The sequence below is a fragment of the Penicillium citrinum genome (assembly GCF_028827155.1).
Source record: "Penicillium citrinum strain IBT 23319 chromosome Unknown utg000003l:1.0-4596430.0:1.0-4598250.0, whole genome shotgun sequence".
NCBI lineage: Eukaryota > Fungi > Ascomycota > Eurotiomycetes > Eurotiales > Aspergillaceae > Penicillium > Penicillium citrinum.
Window position 1 is genome coordinate 4,516,009 of NW_026622688.1, and position 20,202 is coordinate 4,536,210.

Genomic DNA, 20,202 nt, shown 5'->3' on the forward strand with positions numbered 1-20,202 from the left:
CTGTTTCTGATGACTTATGACTACATTTAAATTTGCATGTTGGATTGCTGGTGTTGCATCCAATTCGTCTCGGAAGAGAATCGTTATCTAATTATTGCTTCGGTATTCTAGCATTCATTATAATCAGACTCCGTTCATATGTGTCTTTGCCATTTATTGGCCTTGCGTAGTCTTCGATGTAGCATGAGATACTTTCCATGTCTGCTACCCTCTAGCTCACTTCAATTCATGTCACAAGATTCATGGATGATGTATTAAGTTCAGCTACCACATTGCGTCAGTTCCCTGCTTTAGCTTTTAATAAATTATAATACTTCATTCAATCTGCTCTTGTCAACAGTCATACTTAATTCAGAACTACGTAGTTACCACCTGCTGTCGTTGCTGGCGGATTGACCGCCTTCTTCCCCGCCCGGCAATTTGAAAAAAGTTTCGTCCGCGGCGTCGCAGCAACCTCGACGACTTCAACACTCAATCTTCATACTCACCATTCAAGATGAGGGCCAAACGTTCCAAGAAGTATCGCAAGCTTATGCACCAGTATGAGATGACTTTTGGTTTCCGCGAGCCTTACCAGGTGCTCGGTATGATCCCTTCCGAAGCTACGCTGTGCTGCTCTACCTGCGGCAGCAAAGTATGTACTAACGGATGCTGAATAGTCGACTCGAATTTCCTCCATGCCGTTGATTCCTTCAAAATGGAACTTCTTCCTGCACTGGAGCGAACTCTACAAGGAAAACCTAAGCCTTGTTAGTACCGACCCAACCAACACTTCAATTGAGCGAGCGCATTGAACTGACATTTTTGCAGTGCTGACTAAATGCTCTCTGGCTGCCATCATGGCTGCACAACCCATCAATCCAAAAACGAACCAGCCTTATCGTCCGCGCCATCTTCCCCCGCCGACAGAACTCCCGCTGCGCCATTGCTCGCACAACCCGGAGTCCGAGCCGATCGACGAAGTCGAGTGCTTGCTCTCCCTTTTGTCTCCTAGTGCCGAAGTCAAAAAGAACAAGGAGCATTATATTCTCGCCACTGCAGATGCCCCGGTCAAGAAGACTGATAAGAATGATGCGCAGCAGCGCAAACGCAAGCGCGATGAGGAACGTGAAGAAGAGCGAGCTATCCGTCGCTCGCAAATGCTTCGTCTCCGCGCCCGCTCCATCCCCGGTGTACCAATCATCTACGTGAAACGATCAGTTATGGTTTTAGAGCCATTGAGCACACAATCTGAGAACGTCCGAGATGGTGCCGAGCGAGCCAAATTCCGTTACGGCTTGGATGCCGATCCTTCTTTGGAAAAGCCAGCAGAGAAGGAAGAGCCTAAGAAAAAACGTGGTCCAAAGGTGAAAGGACCGAATCCACTCAGTGTGAAGAAGCCTAAGAAGAAAGAGAGCGGACCTGGCCCTGCTCAACTCGCTAAAAAGGTGAAACAGGCCGATAAGCCGAATGAGGACGTCTCTGAAAAGCCTGAGGGAGAGGAGGGAGCAGCTAAACCTAAGAGGAGACGGCGGCACCACAAGAGTGCTGCTCCTCAAGACAATGACGCTGCGCCGTCAACCGAGCCCGGCCCTGAGGCCAGTGCTATGGAAGTCGACGTATAGAGTTTCAATTTATTGTCGAAGCGGCTGTTCTTGCATACCACTCTTTTACACGGCATGGCGTTTGGATGGATCTTTGGTCAAAAGTTCAAAAGTATATATCTAATGCTAGCAGATACTAGTATCATATATACAACCCAGAATACAATATTTCAGAATCATTCTGGTCTATGTTCATATCTGTAATTTTCGAGATGATAATTCGGTATTTTCAACATTTTCAAAGGGTGCCGAGACGCACGTCTCTGGAAATAAAAAATAGGAAATAGAAATGCAGAGATGTTTGATACAAAGCTTATATTGTACATGCTCATGTTTTCAGAGAAGAGATTCATCCATAGTACACCATAACTCCATCGCCATTGTGCAAAAAGACACTCATAATTCATTGCTTAGAGGCATCCGTATTCGAGCCCGCAGCAGCAGCAGTATTCGTAGTCGCAGGAGCTTCCTGGCCCCGCTCTCGAGCCCAGATCTCCTCGATCCGCGCACGTTTGCTTCGCGCTTCGTCTCGATTGCGCTTAGCTCGGTCAGCTCGCTCGGCTGAAAGACATTTGTTCACATCGCGCTTGATATCGTTGCAGTTTCCGACAGCCTTGTAGAGGAATCCTCGAGCGTGACATTCGTCGAGGGCTGTCATGACTTCCTCACAGTCTGTAGTTTGGTTAGTGAAATACGGCCTGGTCGTGGTGAGGTGTAAACATACTAATGTTGTACGGGGTATGAAGATGGGAATGCATTGTGAAGGCAGGTAAGTCTGACTGACTTGAACCGAAGAGAATGAGGTTGTATTTAAAGACAATAGTAGCAGTCAATCATGCAATATCATCGGGGTTTGAAGTTGAACTCGTCGATTCGCAGCAACCCCGGGCGGTGAGTGTGGTGATTTCATTCTGCCGGCCCCACTTGACACACCGATAAAAAAAAAATATATCGCCGATAAAAAAAAAAGTCCATTTGGTTGGAGTACATTGGACACAAAAGTCATTCACAATGTCTTCAATGATTACAACTACGGCTTGGGTGCGACGAGGTGTCGCAGCCCAGTTCCCTTCCAAATATGAGATTGACGAGGAGGAAATGGGTCGCATTTCTAAGCTTGCCCGCATGCAGCTTGAAGAAGCGCAGGAGGGACTTTCTGCTGCCCAGGATGAGGCTATGGAGGAGGATGATAAGGATGAGGATAGCATTGAGGGCTCTGGGAAGCAGGAGGCTCAGTCTGGAGCTGGTACTGGTTCCAAAGGAACCGAGTAAGTGCAGTGGTTGTGAACTTATTGGAGATAATGCACTAGGTACTAATGGAGGTCTAGGGACGATGATGTTTTAAAGGAATTCGATCTTGACACCTACGACGATGATGAGGTCGATGATGACGGCGAGAAGGCTACTATGTTTGGCAATGTCCAATCTCTGGCTTACCACCAACCCAACGAGGAGGATCCATACCTCGTGATTCCTGACGATGAGGATAAGAACGAGGAGCGTGACGAGCTTCAAATCATGCCGACTGATAACTTGCTGCTGGCTGGTAAGGTCGAGGATGAAGTTGCTCATCTGGAGGTGTATGTCTATGAGGATAAAGCCGATAATCTTTACGTTCATCACGACATCATGCTTCCCGGTATTCCCCTTTGTTTGGAATGGCTCGATGTCCCCGTTGGCGGCAAGCCCAATGAAGAGCGTACTACTGGTAACTTCGTGGCCGTTGGAACTATGGAACCTGATATTGAGATCTGGGACCTGGATGTCGTCGATAGCATGTACCCTAACGCCATCCTGGGACAAGGTGGCCAGGACAAGGACGACAAGCCCAAGAAGTCGAAGAAGAAGAGCAAGGCTAACGATGAGTACCACACTGACTCTGTACTCGCTCTCGCTGCCAACCGTGAGCACCGCAATCTCTTGGCATCCGCCTCCGCGGATCGAACCGTCAAGCTCTGGGACCTTAACACTACCAGCTGCGCAAAGTCCTACTCCCACCACACAGATAAGGTCTGCTCGCTGGACTGGCACCCCAAGGAGTCTACCGTGCTTCTGAGCGGTAGCTACGATCGCACTATTGTTGCTGCTGATATGCGTTCTCCGGACACCAAGGCCCGATGGGGTGTTGACTCGGATGTTGAGAATGTTCGCTGGGACCCGCACGATCCCAACTACTTCTACGTCACTACTGACGGCGGTATGGTGTACCGTTATGATATCCGTAATGTCCCCGCCACCCCTGCTGAGTCCAAGCCCGTTTGGTCTCTGCAAGCGCACGACGCCTCCGTCTCCTCTTTCGACATCAACCGCACTATCCCCGGTTTCCTGGTCACCGGTTCGACAGACAAGGAGGTCAAACTGTGGAATGTCGAGAATGACAAGCCCAGCCTGGTTGTTACACGCAAACTGGATGTCGGCAAGGTCTTCTCTACTGCGTTTGCGCCGGATCCTGAGGTCAGTTTCCGCTTGGCTGTGGCTGGTAGCAAGGGAATTGTGCAGATCTGGGATGCTTCCACGAACGGACCTGTTCGTCGTACATTTGTTTCGCGCATGCCAGATCTTGCGGGTGATGTCCCGGAACGTATTCTCGGCGTTAATGATGATGAGGAAGAGTCTGATGATGAGGGTGCAGTTGAGGGCGCTGAGAGTGCCCCTACTGGTGGACGTGATGGATGGGAGTCGATGGATGAGGATTAAATAGATACGTGTGATGTGATGTCGATGTCGATACCCGTTGAGTCATGACTTGATGTATGAAAATAGATTTCTTCCTTCCTTTCTTTGCTATTCGATCCCTGTCGCTCGAGTCGACACTTGGTATTGCAGTCGTCAATTCGTAATGGTACCTATACTAGAAGTAGAGTAGTATTGAATTGTAGTACGGTGTATCAGCAATGCACGAGCTCATCATGGTATGAATGTCAGAAGCAAGTAATTACCATTGAATATTTAAGCTATATACAATTCAAAATCAAGCCAACGCCACTAATGAAGAGAGGATAACACAAAATTATCTATTTTATCTACGCCTCCAGGGCATGCACATGAGTCGTCAAATCCAGCAGACGGTTCGAGTATCCCCACTCATTATCATACCATGCCATAATTTTAAAAAATTGAGGATTCAATTCCGCACAGGCAGGTGCATCAATGATCGCACTGTATGGGGATCCATTGTAATCCTGACTGACGAGTTCTTCGTCCGTCACACGGAGTACACCGGCCATGGTGGTCTTCGAGGCGAGTCGGAATGTACTGAGGATTTCTTGGAGGGAGGTTGGTTTCGTGGTGCTGATTGTGAGGTCGATCATGGATACATTGGGGCTAACTCGGTTCATCAGTTCCTGTCTCATGGTTATTGTAAAGGGGCTGTGAACCTAGTCAAGACTTACGTGGGAACTCGGATGGATACACCAGTAACCTTGCCCTTGAGGTCGGGCAGGACAGCTGCAACAGCCTTAGCAGCGCCAGTGGATGTTGGAATAATGTTGTTGAAGACTCCTCGGCCTATGGATATGATTGTAAGAATATAGCTAGAATAGATCACTGCTAATCACCTTGTTGCTTACCTAGTCGACGGTTCTTCTTGCTATACCCATCCAGAACCTGCTGGGATCGGGTAGCCGCATGAACAGTCGTGAGAAAACCTTGAGTAATACCAAATGTCTCGTCAAGGACCTTCAGGACGGGAGTCACGCAATTAGTGGTGCAACTGGCGTTCGACACGACACGGCAGTCCTCAGTGGGAGTATAGGCATCAGAGTTGACACCGTAGACAAAAGTAGGGGAGTCTGAGCTAGGAGCAGAGATAAGAACGCGCTTAGCCTTGCCATAAGTGATGTGGTCTATGGCGAGGTCTCGCTTTGTGAATTTGCCGGTACATTCGAGAACATAGTCGACACCTAGAGTGGCCCAATTGAGTTGCTTTAGGTCACGCTCGGAGGTGAGGGCGATTCGCTTTCCGTCGATAGTAATGAGACTATCAGAGTGGGCTTGTATGTCGGTACGTTCATCCAAATCACCCATAGATGAATCATATCGGATGAGGTAGATCAGATCTTCGACGGTTACACAGGTGTGGTTGATGGCAACGACATCGATATCAGAGCGGACCAGAGCTGCTCGAAGAACATTACGGCCTTTATGTGGTCAGATTAGCCCTTAATCCACTGAGATGTAAACATAGGCATCTCAAGAGCATAATAGTATACTAACCAATACGACCGAAGCCATTGATACCGACCTTGCATGCCGATGGAGAGACAGTAGGGCCAACAGGAACGTCGTTGATTGAAGGTGCCATATTTTTAGGGCTAATCGAAAGTCTTTCGGGATGAATAAAATCAATCTCGGAATGACCAAGAAGTTGAGATTGGATACCAAGGTTTTGAAATTCTCTATAGTAAAGAAAAGATCTATAAACTAAGGTGTGTCAATATGGAAATCAGATCTATAAGTATCAGCCGACAAGAGCTCCTCTTCTCGCGATATCCATCCTTCTCTTGTAAGAATCCGAAATAACCCGTACCAACACGGATAACATATCGGCTTGCAGAAACTCCGGCCAACAATTGGCGCAGCATCAAGATCTCAATCTGCCTCCATATAGCATCAGGCCTGTTCATCGGTAGTCCTTCGGCGGATCCCGTCGTCGGATATCCGGGCGGACGGGGCCACCACACAACCAATGACGGCGCCTGTTTCGCACCGAAAGTCCCGCGTCCACCTCCCGACAAAGGCGGAGGTGGTCACCTCCGGTTTATTGAGGTGACGCAAAGGCCTTGTGGGTGTTGTGAGGGCTGGGCTCTATAGGGGCTGTTGGTCTATTCCGGGGTAAAAGTACCGATAAACGGAGTGATCTGGGAGTGGATGCTGGCTAGTCTCAAGTAGGCTTGGAGGCTACAGACATGCAATTGGCTTTTATCCCCGAGCTTCAAACCGCGTTACATAAAGCCCCTCTCCAAGACACGGCTTGCCCTGCTGCAGGATTGGTTCTAGCGGGAAGTTTGACAGGGTGACCTTTTCAAGCGTTGTGATTTGCGGGTGAAATCTACTCCCGGCTTCTGTTTCCTCCGCATCGGCATTCCGATGGGGCAGTCTGTCGCCGAGGCCCTGGCCAGATTCCGATTTCGCCGAGTGTCATATTTTTGCTGCTCAGAAGAGTTAACGGTAGTGTTGGGTATGATATCAATGTCCGGTAATCTGTATTGTTGAATATCAAAGTTTCTTAGGCTTTCTGGTTCAGTCCTTGCCCGTACGGGTGCATCATCTATCGCCTGTTAGATCAGCCGGTATTTTCACCACTCGAGAAATCTTTGTCTAGGTAGATATGTTCGATCAACAACCTTCAACTTGAAGTGATAGACGGAAGTACGCCGCAGTGGAGTGGGTACCTCTTGTATTTGCAGGGCTTATTGGAGCATCCATAGAAGAAAAAATTCTGTCTCCGAGCTATGATGTATAGGTTTTATCCCAAGGGCCACTTCGGAATCTACGATTCATGAGATCGGGCAATAACGGAAAATAATCTTGCATATCATAGTTCTAGATCGAGTAAATTTCTTAAAAGGCAGAGCTCAAACCTCTTGTCAGAGTGCTCCAGTATAGCGCTGATGGTTCCACAGGATAACTAGTTCAAACATTCTCTCTTCTCTCTTCAAAGCATTCCTCTTCCTTCTCCTTATAAGACGCGACAAACTCCGATTCAGTGACATCTCCTTGGGGCAGATGTCGTGCCATGGAAACAATCTTCCATGGAGATGAAGCGTCGCGAAAGACGTGATTTAGCATCTCCAAATTCCGGTTCATTGTCTCTGGGTAGAAGAAATACACCAGGACAGGAATGCATGCGGATAGAACAGCATACATAATATAGTACTGATAGCCAATGGTGTCGATAGCAACTGGTGTAATCATAACAACAACGAAGTTCCAGAGCCAATGGTTGGCAGTCGATATCGAAGCCATGGCAACCCGAAGCCGAACCGGCGCGACTTCTGTGCAGTAGAGAAAATTGCCTCCCAAAAAGCCAATCGGGTAGAAGCAGTTGAACATGAAAATGAAAACAGCAGATGCAACGGAAGCCTGTTTATTTTCGGATCCAAAGCTCGTCGTGATTGCCATTGCAGCCATGCAAACGGACATACCTGTGCCACTGATAATAAACAAAGCACGGCGACCAAGACGATCGATCGCAAAGAAGGCGATAAAACAACAGAGGAATTTCCAAGTTAATGCACACGCTGCGAGGATACTGGAAAGGCTGGAGCTCATCCCTAGATTCTCTTTAAAGATAGTGGAGGCATATACTGAAATAAGATTGCCACCGCACATCTGCTGGAAGAATTGCAAGATGATGCAAAGGGAAAACCGATAAAACAGGCGCTCTTCATCATCCTTGGAGAAAATTTCTCGAATCGTGCTTGTAGATTTTGCGGTTGCTTCAAGAGATAGCTCAATACCAGCGATTTCTGATATAATCGTCTCATCGTCTGGAGTAGTACCCTTGTAAGCAGCAAGATTACTAGATGCTTCATCAACACGGTTGACTCGAACAAGCCAACGTGGAGACTCTGGAAGAAGGAAGACGGAAAACAAAATAATAAGACACGGTAAGAATGATAGAGCGAGCGGTGCCCGCCATTGGCTAGTGTTGTTTTCGGGTAAAAAGGTGAATCCAAAATCAATCCAATTGCACAGGGCGTAGCCGAGACACATGAACATGCCATCAAGAATAACATGTTGTCCGCGATTCTTGGCTGGAGAACATTCAGACTGCCATACTGGCACGGCAACACTAAATTGGCCAACGCCAATGCCTAGTATGATACGTCCAATAGTGAACTGAACGACCTTGTAGGCCGCTACTTGAAGCACCTGTCCGATGATCGTCAAAATAGCCCCAATGAAGATGGTTTTGCGACGACCGATTTTGTCGGAGATAAAAGTGCAAGACAAAGCACCTATGAGAGCACCAATCTGAAATGCTGCAATAACGGCACCTTTGCTTGTAGAGTGACTTGACTTCAGAGCACCCTCTGTGTTGACGGTATCCAATTCAGGAAATAGATGGACCCAACTTTGGAGGGTCGCAAGAGGGCCAACGCCAGCCTGATTGTAGCCGAAAATGATGAAAGCTGGTGCCACAATCAAGACCACCTGGGCTATGCTCAATGCTTTCCCGGATAAGCCTTTGTTGGGAAGAGACATGTTGATTGACTTAAGCTCGGCTCAAATCAATGCCATATACACAAAAAAGTACCAGTAGAATCACGATGTCAATTGAAGAAGAAGGATAAAGAGTAGTAGCATCAGGAATGCGGACCCAGGAGTTATAGAAGATGCTTATATAGGAAATGTCAAATTAAGCTATGCCTAGACTGTCAAGCTTTAGAATCCTGTCGGCTCGCGCCTGGATCTGGGGTCCCCATAACTACGTAAAACCGGGGAAAACGGACGAAGATATCCCCGCAACTGTGGAGATAGACTATCAATAAACCAGGAATTTCTATCCACTGATGATATCCAATCTTACCGATCTACTTGCTGCGTATGCCTGCAGGCTGCGCGGGCCACTTCCTCGGAGGATGCCATGTCCGAAATCAGCACTATTCGCCATTCGCCACTTGAATGATGGTGCCATCCAAGAAAATGGCTCCTACGTAGAATCCGTCTTACACTGCATGTGACTACATTTCATATAACAAAGATGTATCATCTTGAACTTATGGAGTTGCCTTGGGCAAACCTGGTAGGATGGTAAAAGACTGCATAAGACTGTGCTACTAGAACCTAGGTACAAAGATCAGCCGTTATGTTTTTCTTCAAGTGCCCTGTTCTACTAGTAGTTAACATTCCAGACCGGCAAGTCGGTGGATTGATATGGCGGGATGTTTGAAATTACTCGTCAAAATCGGAGTTCTATTCAATGCATATACTAATCATCATTATACAGTTTAAACTACCACCGGCAAGTCTCTATTTAGAGCCAAGCTTCTTGATCTCCTCGACAACAGCATCAGTGACCTCCTTAGTATTGGCACTTCCGCCCAAGTCGCGAGTAAGGACACCCTTCTCGCAAACATTCTCGACGCAGTTCAAAAGCTGCTTAGACGCCTCTTCCTCACCTAACCAGGCGAGCATCTCTGCGGCAGTCCAGAAAGTGGCAACTGGGTTTGAGATTCCCTTTCCAGTTATATCAAATGCGGAGCCGTGGATAGGCTCAAACATACTGGGGTACTCGCGTGTAGGGTCGAGGTTGGAGGTGGGAGCAATACCAATAGAGCCGGCAAGAGCAGCAGCAAGATCGGACAGAATGTCGGCGTGCTAATAAGACATAAGCATTCAGGAAATCCAGTCTAGACCTTAAACTCAAAACTTACGAGGTTGGTGGCCACAATAGTGTCCAGGCTCTTGGGGTTCAGAACCATGCGGGTAGTCATGGCATCAACCAGCATCTTATCGACAGTAACATCGGGGAAGTCAGCAGCAACCTCCTTGGCAACCTCATCCCAGAGGACCATTCCGTTACGCTGAGCGTTACTCTTTGTAACAACAGTCAAAAGCTTGCGTGGGCGCTTCTGAGCAGTCTCGAAAGCGAAACGAATAGTTCTCTCCACGCCGTGGCGCGAGAAGATAGAAACTTCTGTGGCAACTTCCCAAGGCTTGCCAGTATGCGAGCGACCACCCTGGCCAGCATATTCGCCTTCGCTGTTCTCACGAATGATGACCCAGTCCAGATCACCGGTGTTGCAGTTACGGAGAGGAGACTCAGTGCCACGGAAGACACGAGTTGGGCGCACATTAGCATATTGTTGGAAAGGCTGGCAGATGGCAAGACGAAGACCCCAAAGAGAAATGTGATCAGGGACATCTATATATCTTGTTAGAATACTATATAATCCATTTTTATCTTCTTGAAGATATTACTTACCGGGAGCACCAACGGCTCCAAAGAAGATAGCATCGTGCTTCTTCAATTCCTCGAGACCTCCATCAGGAATGTATTTCCCAGTCTTCTTATAAGTCTCGGAACTCCAGTCATAGTTCTTAAACTCGAGCTTGAAGGTCTTCAGGGTATCGGTCAAAGCATTCAACGCGGTGATACCGGCATCAATGACTTCAGGGCCAATTCCATCGGCTGGGATAGCCGCAATGCTATAAGTCTTTGCACCAAGAGCGGAAGGAGACATATTGAATACTTTGCAGAGGAGCAAGATGGAATCGGCAGTGTGGTGTGTTTTCAAGAAAGTGTCTCTCGATTGATAGAGGGGCAATGACCTCGTTCTTGCGGGGTCTTTAAGACTACTTTTTTCAAACACGGCGAATTGGCCTGCGTTTGGGTCTTGATGGAGATCCAATACTTCGGCCCCTCATCGCAAGTACTTTTGAACCAATGAGATGTTGCATCTTGATTTGCGGAGTTGTCCATCTCCGACCGTTTGACTTGCTCGGTGGGTCTTTCGGAGGAAGACATGTCCGGCAATCAAAAGGTGAATAGTTCAGCCAGAACTTTACATGATGACAGGCGAAGGAATATACAGTTCGAGATGGAAAATGTTAGATAACACCTTTTTTTTTAACCAAAGGTAGTATTTCTTTGAGATTCTACTTTAGTGTTGGATATACTCAGCTTGTTCTAGTGATCTGACGATGCCGCCTCCAACGATTCCCCAGGAAGATATCCAAAATCTTTTGGGGCATGTTGTTCCACACATAGAAGATCACATTCAATCTCAGAAGGATATCCAGTGGAAGTCTCCTTTCATTCTGGGTCTGACTGGTCTCCAAGGTAGTGGCAAATCTACCTGGACAGACATCCTTGTACAGTCTCTCAACGAACTATACCACTACAAGACGATCAATATCTCCCTCGACGATCTCTATCATGACCATGATGAACTTGTGCGAATCCGTACTGGAAACCCTTCGAACAAGCTCTTGCAAACACGAGGACAACCTGGAACTCATGATACCGAGCTTGCTGTTCAGTTCTTCCACAGTGTGGCTGATGTAGACAGCGAAACGTTGATTCCATCATTTGATAAAAGCCTATTCAATGGTGAAGGCGGAAGGGCACCCCGAGAAACATGGAATCAGGTCGATGCCGGTACTGCGATTGATGTTATCGTCTTCGAAGGATGGTGTGTGGGATTTTCTCCACTAGAAGAGTCGGACATTCAAAGGAGATGGAGCGAAGGAACACAAAATGAGAATGCAGCAAAATTCCCGACTGAGACTTTGAAGGAGCATTTGATTGAGCACCTTGTCTGCGTCAATGGAAATTTGAGAGAATATTATGACTTGTTCATGGGGCCGCGGCATTTCAATTTCCTGGTGCATCTCGATACGGATGATCTGGTCAACGTTTACGAATGGCGAATCCAGCAAGAACAGGCACTTCGTGCAAAGACAGGCAATGGAATGACGGATGAGGAGGTCGTCAACTTTGTCAAAGGGTATATGCCTGCTTATGAGTTGTATTTGGATCAGCTGCGAAGCGGGTTCTTCGGTTTGGGTCAGTCTTTCAGTGGTAGAGGTCAACTGCGAATTATTCTGGACAAAAAGAGAAAAGTCACCAAGATAATGTCTTATTAAATGTAATATATATTTTATTTACCAGTAAGGTCTGTCTTTCCAAAGTCTGCACGCTCTACAGTACAATCAGCACATCAAGATACATTTAAGTTGGTCCCAGGTTATTGGCAGTACACTGAGTCAAGTAGCGTCGGAATAATATTTTATTTCGAACATGGCAATTTAGCATATGCAGTATATAGATATCGAGTCGTAGAAAGTCTGTAGCTCAATTATGATAGTTTGATGTATGAAATGTTTTCATTTTCAATTAATGACCAAGATGGCCAACGATAATCGACTTAAACAGGAAGGATGAATAGCAATAATGCTCCGCCTTTAATCACATCATCAAACGTAATAATCAAAGCATCTTTCACTATTTCTTTGAACCTCCCAATCATCAGTCGCACAGGCGAGATTCAATCAAGAAACTAAAACATCCGAGAAGAAAAGGGGCCGTTCATTTTTTTTTATATAATCGGATATACTATTAGATACTTGCCATGTTCATTCCATCAGGACCTACCAACGTCTTGCTGAAGGGCATTTCTCGAGATGAGCAAAGGTACAGAATTCGAGTCAAAATCTATTAACCAGATTTCCAATCGCGAAATCCATCAGAATCTCGTAGGCCAGGATGGATTATGGTTACGAGTTTTGACTTATCTGAAGTGGTATCCACATGAGATGCCCTATGCAGAGAAGAGATTGATACTCAAATTGGACTTTTTGATACTGGTCTTCGGCTGTCTATCATTCTTCACAAAATACCTGGACCAGCAGGCGATGACCAATGCTTATGTGTCGTACGTATAGGTGATTCACTTTTCCTCTTCGATACGCTAATTCAATTACACAGTGGCATGAAAGAAGACCTCCATCTAGGTGGTAATGACATCAATTACATTAATGCGGTGTTTTGGGCATCATACTGCACATCAATGATTCCAACATGTTATTGGCTCACGCGAACCCGAATCAATATTGCTTTGCCAAGTTTGGAGGTTGGATGGGGTCTTTTCACTTTTGGATGTGCTTGGGCACAAAATCTAAACACTATCTACGCGATGCGATTCTTCGTTGGAATCTGCGAGTCCTGTTCTTTTACTGGGGTAATCTATGTGATAGGCTCATGGTATAAGCCCGGAGAGGTAACCAGACGTGTGGCTCTTTTTTTCATCGCATCACCATTGGGTACAATGTTTGCCGGATATCTGCAAGCTGCAGCCTACACCAATCTAAATCAGACGCATGGCCTAGCCGGATGGAGGTATGTTACATAGAGCCCTAAGGTTTGCTTGCGGATATTGGAACTGACCGACTGCCATCTATGATAGGTGGCTCTTTATTGTCTGTACTGTAATAACGCTTCCCATTTGTGTCTTGTAAGTGTAAGGCTGTCCGTCCATTCTACAGTCTCTCTAACGTGAAGCAAGAGGGTATCTCGCATTTCCAGACGTTCCACACAGAGCAAAACCCCGTTTCCTAACCGCAGTCGAGCACTCCCTGGCAAATGATCGCTTGGAGGGGGTGACAGCCCCAAGCGAGCTTAAGATCTCCAAGGCGATCTTTCAACGAGTTTTAGGTAGATGGCACTTTTATGTTTTTGTCATGCACTGGATTTTGATGGACCAGAATTTCATGCCATATTCAACTCCCTTCAGTCTTTACCTCAAGGCAAAGCCGGATATCTATTCCGTCTCGCGGGTCAACACGCTACCTACTATTGCGACTGCAATATCTGTTGTTGCTGCGCTCGTAGCAGGTATCATTGCTGATCGATTGGATAACTATTGGATTCCCTCGGTTGTTACCAGCATCCCAGTGCTGATTGGGATGATTTTGCTAACGGTATACAACATTGGCGAGCATGGGCGAGTCGCAGCATTTATTCTCACGGGATTTGAAGGAGGTTCGTACTATTCCTTGCAGAGCTATAATCATACTATAAGAGCTCAAGCTAATACTACCTAGCCATAAGCCCCCTCACTATGAGCTGGGCTACTACTGCCATGGCCAAGGATGCCGAAGAAAGAGCCATTGTCACAGCAAGTATGAATGCCATCGGCCAAGCTATGGCTGCGTGGACACAGATATTACAATATCCCGCCGAGAAAGCTCCATGGTTCACAGCGGGCTTCGTATCAAATCTAGTAACCACAGTTCTTCAATTCGCTAGTATAGGTCTGATTGCATATCTTGTTCGGAGGGACCAGCGACGAGTTCTGCGAAATATTTAGTTGTTACAATACTGTATCTCCCAACACCTCCACCATTCGGACTATTTAATTTGTTTCCATGCCTATATTAAACCGTTCAAGATTGTTTTGAGAATTCCAAATAAAAAGAGCTATGGATATATAAAAAGCTTCTGATTTTGAAAAGAGAAAAATAACAGATACAGCCAATACTGGAGATATTCTATAAAACAGGCTAAATAAAATCCACATATGATGTAAATAAATCTAGGTAGCCAATACAAACTACTCCTCATTGGGTAGGTCCATGGTCCAAGTAGCAAAAAAGGGCAGTTCGATTAGCGAAAGGAATGGTATATTCAGCAGCGCTCATCTCATCACCGTTTGTGTCCCAATTCAAAGATATTCATACCCGAAGTTTTGCCGGCACAAACCCGGAGAATGCGGGCATGGCGGGGATTACCGACCAACCTCAAGTGGAGTTGACTGCAATTCTTCCCAATAAATTCTTTGGATTAGCGCCTTGGCATCAGGAATTCTAAGTTAAAAGACAAGTGTTCAGTCTGCTGTCAGTATCGACACGGCCCTCAAATTCAGCAGATTGCTACTTCATATAGATGTCTTCGACAGAGTACAGGAATGACGTCGGACTCCGCGTCGAACCGGTCGACGGACCCGGAGATATTGAACAAGCATTCTACTGCGTAAGCGAGGCCTTTGGCCGTCAAGTTCAAGATGGCGTCTGGATTGCCATGAATCCTGGCTGGGACACAGCATCTGGGAAAGCAAGCGGGGCTGCGCGAATGGTCGCTCGCTGGAAAGATATAACGACCGATAGGAATGGAAATCCAAACACTGTCTTTCTCAAAGCTACATTACCAAGTGCGAAGCCAAATGAAGAACGGGTCATTGCTGGGCTTGCCATTTGGGTCCAGGCTTCCTGCGTCGAGGGCTATGGCGATCCACCCGACGAGGATGTGGCCAAGGCCATGAATCTCGAGGCGCTGTACCCTGGAAACGAAACTGAACAGCGGTATCTTGCACAAGTCATGACTTCCTTGCATCAATCCCGCAACAAGTTCATCAAAGAGAAGGCTTCCGACGAGCCACCGGCGGTCATGGTACTGGATCTGTGCGCTGTTGACCCGGCGCACCAGCGGAAAGGCATTGCGAAAGGATTAGTACAATGGGGTCTAGATGAGGCCAAGCGAAGAGGTAACCTGGAGGCCATTCTTGAGGGATCGAGGATGGGAAGACATGTTTATGCTAAGATGGGCTTCGAGGCTCAACATCCTGAGATCGTGTATCATGTTGATGAGGAATTCGCTTCTCGGAGCAGACCGTCAAACCTTTTCATGCGGAGGAAGGGTGGTTCTCCCTAGGGACTAAAGCTAGAAGTCTATAGATTGCTCACTTACAAAGACATTATAGAGTGACTGGACGGGGTCCAGTCGGAAAGGATAATTTTCTTTTGAATTTGAAGTATTCACGGCCTGCAAGCGCAATCTATACATATTCAATCAGACTTTGATTGGAGTTAAACTAAATCACCATGGATCATCCAAGGACCATCTGCCACACTCCACATATCGCTCATGAAAAGCGAAGAGGGATCTGAAAATGGAAATTGATCTTGTCCTGAGATTCCGGGATGGAAAGGCGCATTTGCATTTGCCACATTGCCGAATATCAAACCTGCCGGGAACTGACCCGTCGCACATTGACTGTCAGTAGTGACGTCGGTTGGATTTCCATGGGTGGTATATGGAGAGAGCATCGAAGGGTCGCCGGAATCTACTACATGGACTGCAGAGGGACTGAGTGCCGAATTCATATTTTGCGTGCCCAGGGACTGGTTATCTTGCCTGGCGGAAGGCACTCGATCATGCGAAGCAGAGAGATTGCCAATGCTATTCGATTGGCGAATTATATTTTCAGCGGCGGATCTGTCTGGGGTTTTCGTGTATTGCTCGCCAGGGCCAGGACGCGATGCATGGGAGGTATTCTCCCTGATGACTTCAGTGCCCAAGAATTTTGTACTAGTCAAGGCTGACTCCATTCCTTTAATCGCTTCAATGCAAGTCTCGGGCCAGCTACTTCCACGAAGAGCTAGATTTTCCAAGACACTTACGCCCATCTTCGCATACTTCAGGGCGGTCGTTACCGGTAACTCGCCTTCCCATGAAGCATACATCAATATTAAGCAGGCCATCCAAGTGGTCCATGTAAAGGAAGGCCATGTCAAAGGAACGTCAGCTGAGCGAAGCAGGTATTTCTTCAAATCCGCCAGTAAGGTTCTCGAAGACTCAATGCAGGTTTGTAAAGCATTTTTATATTCGGGACCAGGTCTCTCGGCGGCCAATAGGGGTCGATTCATGGAGATGATGGCCTCATGTCTCAAAACCTTCAGTAATAAGCGATGATAAGGCCCAAGCCCCAAATTTTCACCTGGACTACTGGGACCTTCATCGACGGGATCCACATCGTCGTAGACTTCATTCCACCATTGGGACAACTCGCCATTAACGTGTGACGCTTCGACAGCCCCAGCATGGCTGTGAAGGATAGATTTATTTCGCAATTCTAGAATCAAGCCACGTATCCTAGCAAACTTCGCAAGGTGAGAAAGGAGGCGTAGTCGATGATCATCAGGTAGTGGTCCTGCCGATGTGGCTGCCGCATGTTGTTCGTCGCTTGGGTAGCATACATCGATATCATCGTCTCGAATTCCCAATGGGATTCCAAGTGCCTGGGATAAGTATCTCTCGAGGCAGTATATGGACCAGAAAAGACGCCTTCGGATCTCGACCTCTTCGGTAGTGAAAACGGAAAATCGACCGGGACATCGATGCAAACCAAGGTGAAAAGCAGTACGAGTAATGACCCCGCCGACTCGAGATGCAGCGTTGAGGCGGAGCAATGAAGTAAGTGCAAGCTGGGCCAGAAAGGTAGCTTGGAGAAGTGGCAGTGTTGTAGGCTCTGCAAGAATACTTTGAATATCTTGCATGACGTGCTGCACAGTTGAGAAAACTAACGATGCAGGAATCGGACCCACTTTCGATGCGGCTTTCTCTATTTGTCGATTGTCATCCAGAGATATCGACATTATGGAGCGAATTATTGTCAGTTCAGTTTGATTCAGCGCCGAGAAGCCATGATGGCCTAGCTTTTCCATAGACTTGAGCACAGTTGGGGCGTGAAGACATGGGAAAATTGGATGCCAATTCTCGAAATAGTGACGGGTCCAATTCACCAAATCTTCAAATGTATAAGTTGGATTTGGCATAAAGTCCAATTCACCTGGCAGCCACAGATTGTCTGTGTCTAGAGGCCCTCGTTGCAAACGATCATCTTCCCCGGGCACTGAGCTTTTGTCTCGAGCCTTGGTTTGTTGGAGATCTGCTGAGCGGCGGGCAAATACATTATAAACATGACGGATAAAATGTATACCACTGGAGCTCCCAAGGAAGCTAGCGGAACCATTGCTTTGGGATTCTCTCATGAAGCCAATCTCACGTGGAGATGGTTTAGATGTCCCAACTGTCGAGTCGCGCTTTCGTCGTTTGGGGCGAGGGCCATATTGCCAATCTGGTTCATGATCTTCAACACGAGAACTGACCGACGAGGGCGACGCCATTGCGGGGCTGTATATTACATCCCTGATTTGTCAGGTCTTTCTTGTCATACTTCATGTACATATGCCAGCAGTCTCGAATTGAGCAAGCAGCGTGGACATCCCCATATGCTTGGCGCATTAGTCATCGATCACAGAATGGATCACGTGAAAGCACCCGGAGGTTTCTTTGTCCGAACGACAAGCCTCTCCTCCGCTTAGAAACATCTAATCAGGAGTATATTACCATACACTTAGGCGAGTACTACTATGCCAGTAGTATCCAATTGAAGTGTTGGAAATATCTATTTCTAAATTATACAGATTTCTTTGTTTGAATTATTGAAAATGAGATCGTCCCGGTCGAAACAAAAACATGTTTCGGACGCGACGCTATCAGGTAACCATCGTCTCAAATGAGTAAAACTGAAAATAGCCGATTTGCTAATACTTGGAAGCAGAAGATAGTCATTTGAGTCCAATATCATGCGAAGCTTGTAGGCAACGTAAATGCAAGGTTAGTCGTGTTTATCATCGGAAAGTCCTGGCACCGCTGATCTCGGACATTAGTGTGACCGCAAGTTGTAAGCAGGACCAACTAGATCTCTGATCTGATTGATCTCAATGAGAAATCGCGGTTCTGACCATGACCGTTTCGCAGACCTCACTGTTCTCAGTGTTCGAATGAGCCATCGAAATGTACCTACCCTGAGAGTGGCAAAAGGTGAGTTTGCAAAAAAGCTCAACTTGATCAATCTGAACCTAATCTGTACTGTTTGAAAATCAACAGAGGGTTGCCTTTGGGATATCTGAGCCAGCTAGAGCAACGGCTACTTGAGACTGAGACAGCCCTTTATGGGGCTCTTGTGACACTCCGATCTATGCAACCGACAACAGTAGCCCAGGTATCGGCCAAACCGGAGTCGACGCAGAAACAAAAGGCTGCGCGTATGGATGAATGGGCCCAATTGCCACTTCAAGGATGGCCGGATATGGAACGCTGGATGATGTCCATGTGTGGCCAATTCACGATTGAGCAACCCCGAGGTCTGCCCTTACCCGGTCCAAGGACTCAGATCCCACCAGTCTCTCCAAATCATGGCGACTCGTATAGTCCGGGGATGGTGACATCCACAGGGTATGCCTGGCAGTCACAGGAAGATATCACCATGAATAGTCCATATGAGACCCACCCCCATCCCCTTGCTATGATGTCTTCGCCTGTATACTCGCGACACCACGGTGTGGGCGGATCGGACGATATATCATCTCCCGCAGAGCGGATCTCCGATCATACTCCAGTCGGGGCGAGTGAGGATAGGGCCGAGGCAAACGCCGCAACCCCTGCTGTCAAAGCAGAAGCACTATCCAAAAACCAACCCAGTATATATTTTTAATTCAATCAGTCTTGAAAAAGAGCTGGTGTATCGAGACGATGGGGCACCACTCTACTTACGGCCACTAGCCAAGCACAGTCACGTGTATCCCCGGCGCGAGCACATCTTGGCTATTCGTTAAACTTCTCCCTCGCAGACGTTCGACGCAAGAGAAGAAAAGTTAACAGTCCTCCATTCCAACCCATGTAGGGCATTGGCATGGGCATCCTAGCCACGTCAGGTTGCAGGACAAAGCAGCCTGACATGAAAAGCAGTTTGATATCTCGCCCCACTTTTGAGATTCAGCCCAGTGTATCCGTACGGAGTACGGCGCAGTGGAGGTCAAATGGTTTTTAAGATGAAGAGGATGGTCCACACCTCTCCACCAAGACAAAATTCTCCACCCACGAGGGGGAGGGGAACTGTTCAGGGAGAGGTTCGTGTCACGGTGAAATACCTCCCCGGCCAGGTCCACCATACAAGTCAAGTTGGTTGGATTGATAGGGTATGGAGTATAATGTCCCTGCAGACCTGGAAGCGCCGGTCGCACCATGACCGCACCGGCTGATTCGGTCATCTCGGTGGATAAGGTGATTGGCTTGCATGTACCCTACCAGCCGTCCCTGGGGCCTGTCGATCTTTTTTTTGGCGACGGAGCACCGACTCCTTCCAGTGAGGCACGGAATGGTAGTGGTTAGTGATGAAACGGCCATTGGAGGACGGACCTCTCCCGAGCGCAAAGTTAGAGCAAAAGACCGGGCGTTTCACTCAAAAATTTATCGCCATGGCGTCACATTGGTCTGTCAGTAAGACCCTCACGTGGTGGAATGTACAAGCTGTACTATGTACATAGT

The 20,202-nt window shown here is 47.3% G+C and overlaps 11 protein-coding genes across 11 annotated transcripts; 6 read left to right on the forward strand and 5 right to left on the reverse strand.

Annotated features, from left to right (window-relative positions):
* Positions 1 to 496: 496 nt before the first annotated feature.
* Positions 497 to 1,604, forward strand: N7469_004932 (rRNA-binding ribosome biosynthesis protein UTP23; the record flags this gene model as incomplete). The annotated part of the gene is made up of 3 exons (XM_056643852.1): positions 497 to 584; positions 660 to 749; positions 811 to 1,604. The coding sequence occupies 3 exons, from the start codon at positions 497 to 499 to the stop codon at positions 1,602 to 1,604; spliced, it is 972 nt and encodes a 323-aa protein (XP_056503264.1).
* A 382-nt stretch (positions 1,605 to 1,986) lies between these two features.
* Positions 1,987 to 2,341, reverse strand: N7469_004933 (COX assembly mitochondrial protein; the record flags this gene model as incomplete). The annotated part of the gene is made up of 2 exons (XM_056643853.1): positions 1,987 to 2,255; positions 2,308 to 2,341. 2 exons carry the CDS (start codon positions 2,339 to 2,341, stop codon positions 1,987 to 1,989), a joined length of 303 nt encoding a protein of 100 aa, XP_056503265.1.
* Positions 2,342 to 2,594: 253 nt separating this feature from the next.
* N7469_004934 (rRNA-processing protein PWP1) lies at positions 2,595 to 4,280 on the forward strand (the record flags this gene model as incomplete). The annotated part of the gene is made up of 2 exons (XM_056643854.1): positions 2,595 to 2,851; positions 2,912 to 4,280. 2 exons carry the CDS (start codon positions 2,595 to 2,597, stop codon positions 4,278 to 4,280), a joined length of 1,626 nt encoding a protein of 541 aa, XP_056503266.1.
* A 326-nt stretch (positions 4,281 to 4,606) lies between these two features.
* Positions 4,607 to 5,886, reverse strand: N7469_004935 (type I glyceraldehyde-3-phosphate dehydrogenase; the record flags this gene model as incomplete). Its single annotated transcript, XM_056643855.1, has 4 exons — positions 4,607 to 4,907; positions 4,976 to 5,090; positions 5,153 to 5,722; positions 5,799 to 5,886. 4 exons carry the CDS (start codon positions 5,884 to 5,886, stop codon positions 4,607 to 4,609), a joined length of 1,074 nt encoding a protein of 357 aa, XP_056503267.1.
* A 1,331-nt stretch (positions 5,887 to 7,217) lies between these two features.
* Positions 7,218 to 8,792, reverse strand: N7469_004936 (sugar porter family MFS transporter; the record flags this gene model as incomplete). The annotated part of the gene is made up of 1 exon (XM_056643856.1): positions 7,218 to 8,792. One exon carries the CDS (start codon positions 8,790 to 8,792, stop codon positions 7,218 to 7,220), a length of 1,575 nt encoding a protein of 524 aa, XP_056503268.1.
* Positions 8,793 to 9,560: 768 nt separating this feature from the next.
* On the reverse strand, positions 9,561 to 11,058 carry N7469_004937 (putative tartrate dehydrogenase; the record flags this gene model as incomplete). Its single annotated transcript, XM_056643857.1, has 4 exons — positions 9,561 to 9,908; positions 9,965 to 10,455; positions 10,516 to 10,926; positions 10,968 to 11,058. The coding sequence occupies 4 exons, from the start codon at positions 11,056 to 11,058 to the stop codon at positions 9,561 to 9,563; spliced, it is 1,341 nt and encodes a 446-aa protein (XP_056503269.1).
* A 176-nt stretch (positions 11,059 to 11,234) lies between these two features.
* On the forward strand, positions 11,235 to 12,179 carry N7469_004938 (uncharacterized protein; the record flags this gene model as incomplete). Its single annotated transcript, XM_056643858.1, has 1 exon — positions 11,235 to 12,179. The coding sequence occupies one exon, from the start codon at positions 11,235 to 11,237 to the stop codon at positions 12,177 to 12,179; it is 945 nt and encodes a 314-aa protein (XP_056503270.1).
* Positions 12,180 to 12,716: 537 nt separating this feature from the next.
* On the forward strand, positions 12,717 to 14,401 carry N7469_004939 (uncharacterized protein; the record flags this gene model as incomplete). The annotated part of the gene is made up of 5 exons (XM_056643859.1): positions 12,717 to 12,967; positions 13,021 to 13,431; positions 13,499 to 13,546; positions 13,598 to 14,073; positions 14,136 to 14,401. The coding sequence occupies 5 exons, from the start codon at positions 12,717 to 12,719 to the stop codon at positions 14,399 to 14,401; spliced, it is 1,452 nt and encodes a 483-aa protein (XP_056503271.1).
* A 575-nt stretch (positions 14,402 to 14,976) lies between these two features.
* Positions 14,977 to 15,741, forward strand: N7469_004940 (GNAT family N-acetyltransferase; the record flags this gene model as incomplete). Its single annotated transcript, XM_056643860.1, has 1 exon — positions 14,977 to 15,741. One exon carries the CDS (start codon positions 14,977 to 14,979, stop codon positions 15,739 to 15,741), a length of 765 nt encoding a protein of 254 aa, XP_056503272.1.
* A 155-nt stretch (positions 15,742 to 15,896) lies between these two features.
* N7469_004941 (CeGAL family transcription factor) lies at positions 15,897 to 17,996 on the reverse strand (the record flags this gene model as incomplete). The annotated part of the gene is made up of 1 exon (XM_056643861.1): positions 15,897 to 17,996. One exon carries the CDS (start codon positions 17,994 to 17,996, stop codon positions 15,897 to 15,899), a length of 2,100 nt encoding a protein of 699 aa, XP_056503273.1.
* A 600-nt stretch (positions 17,997 to 18,596) lies between these two features.
* Positions 18,597 to 19,369, forward strand: N7469_004942 (cytochrome P450 family protein; the record flags this gene model as incomplete). Its single annotated transcript, XM_056643862.1, has 2 exons — positions 18,597 to 18,696; positions 18,765 to 19,369. 2 exons carry the CDS (start codon positions 18,597 to 18,599, stop codon positions 19,367 to 19,369), a joined length of 705 nt encoding a protein of 234 aa, XP_056503274.1.
* Between the last annotated feature and the right edge of the window lie 833 nt (positions 19,370 to 20,202).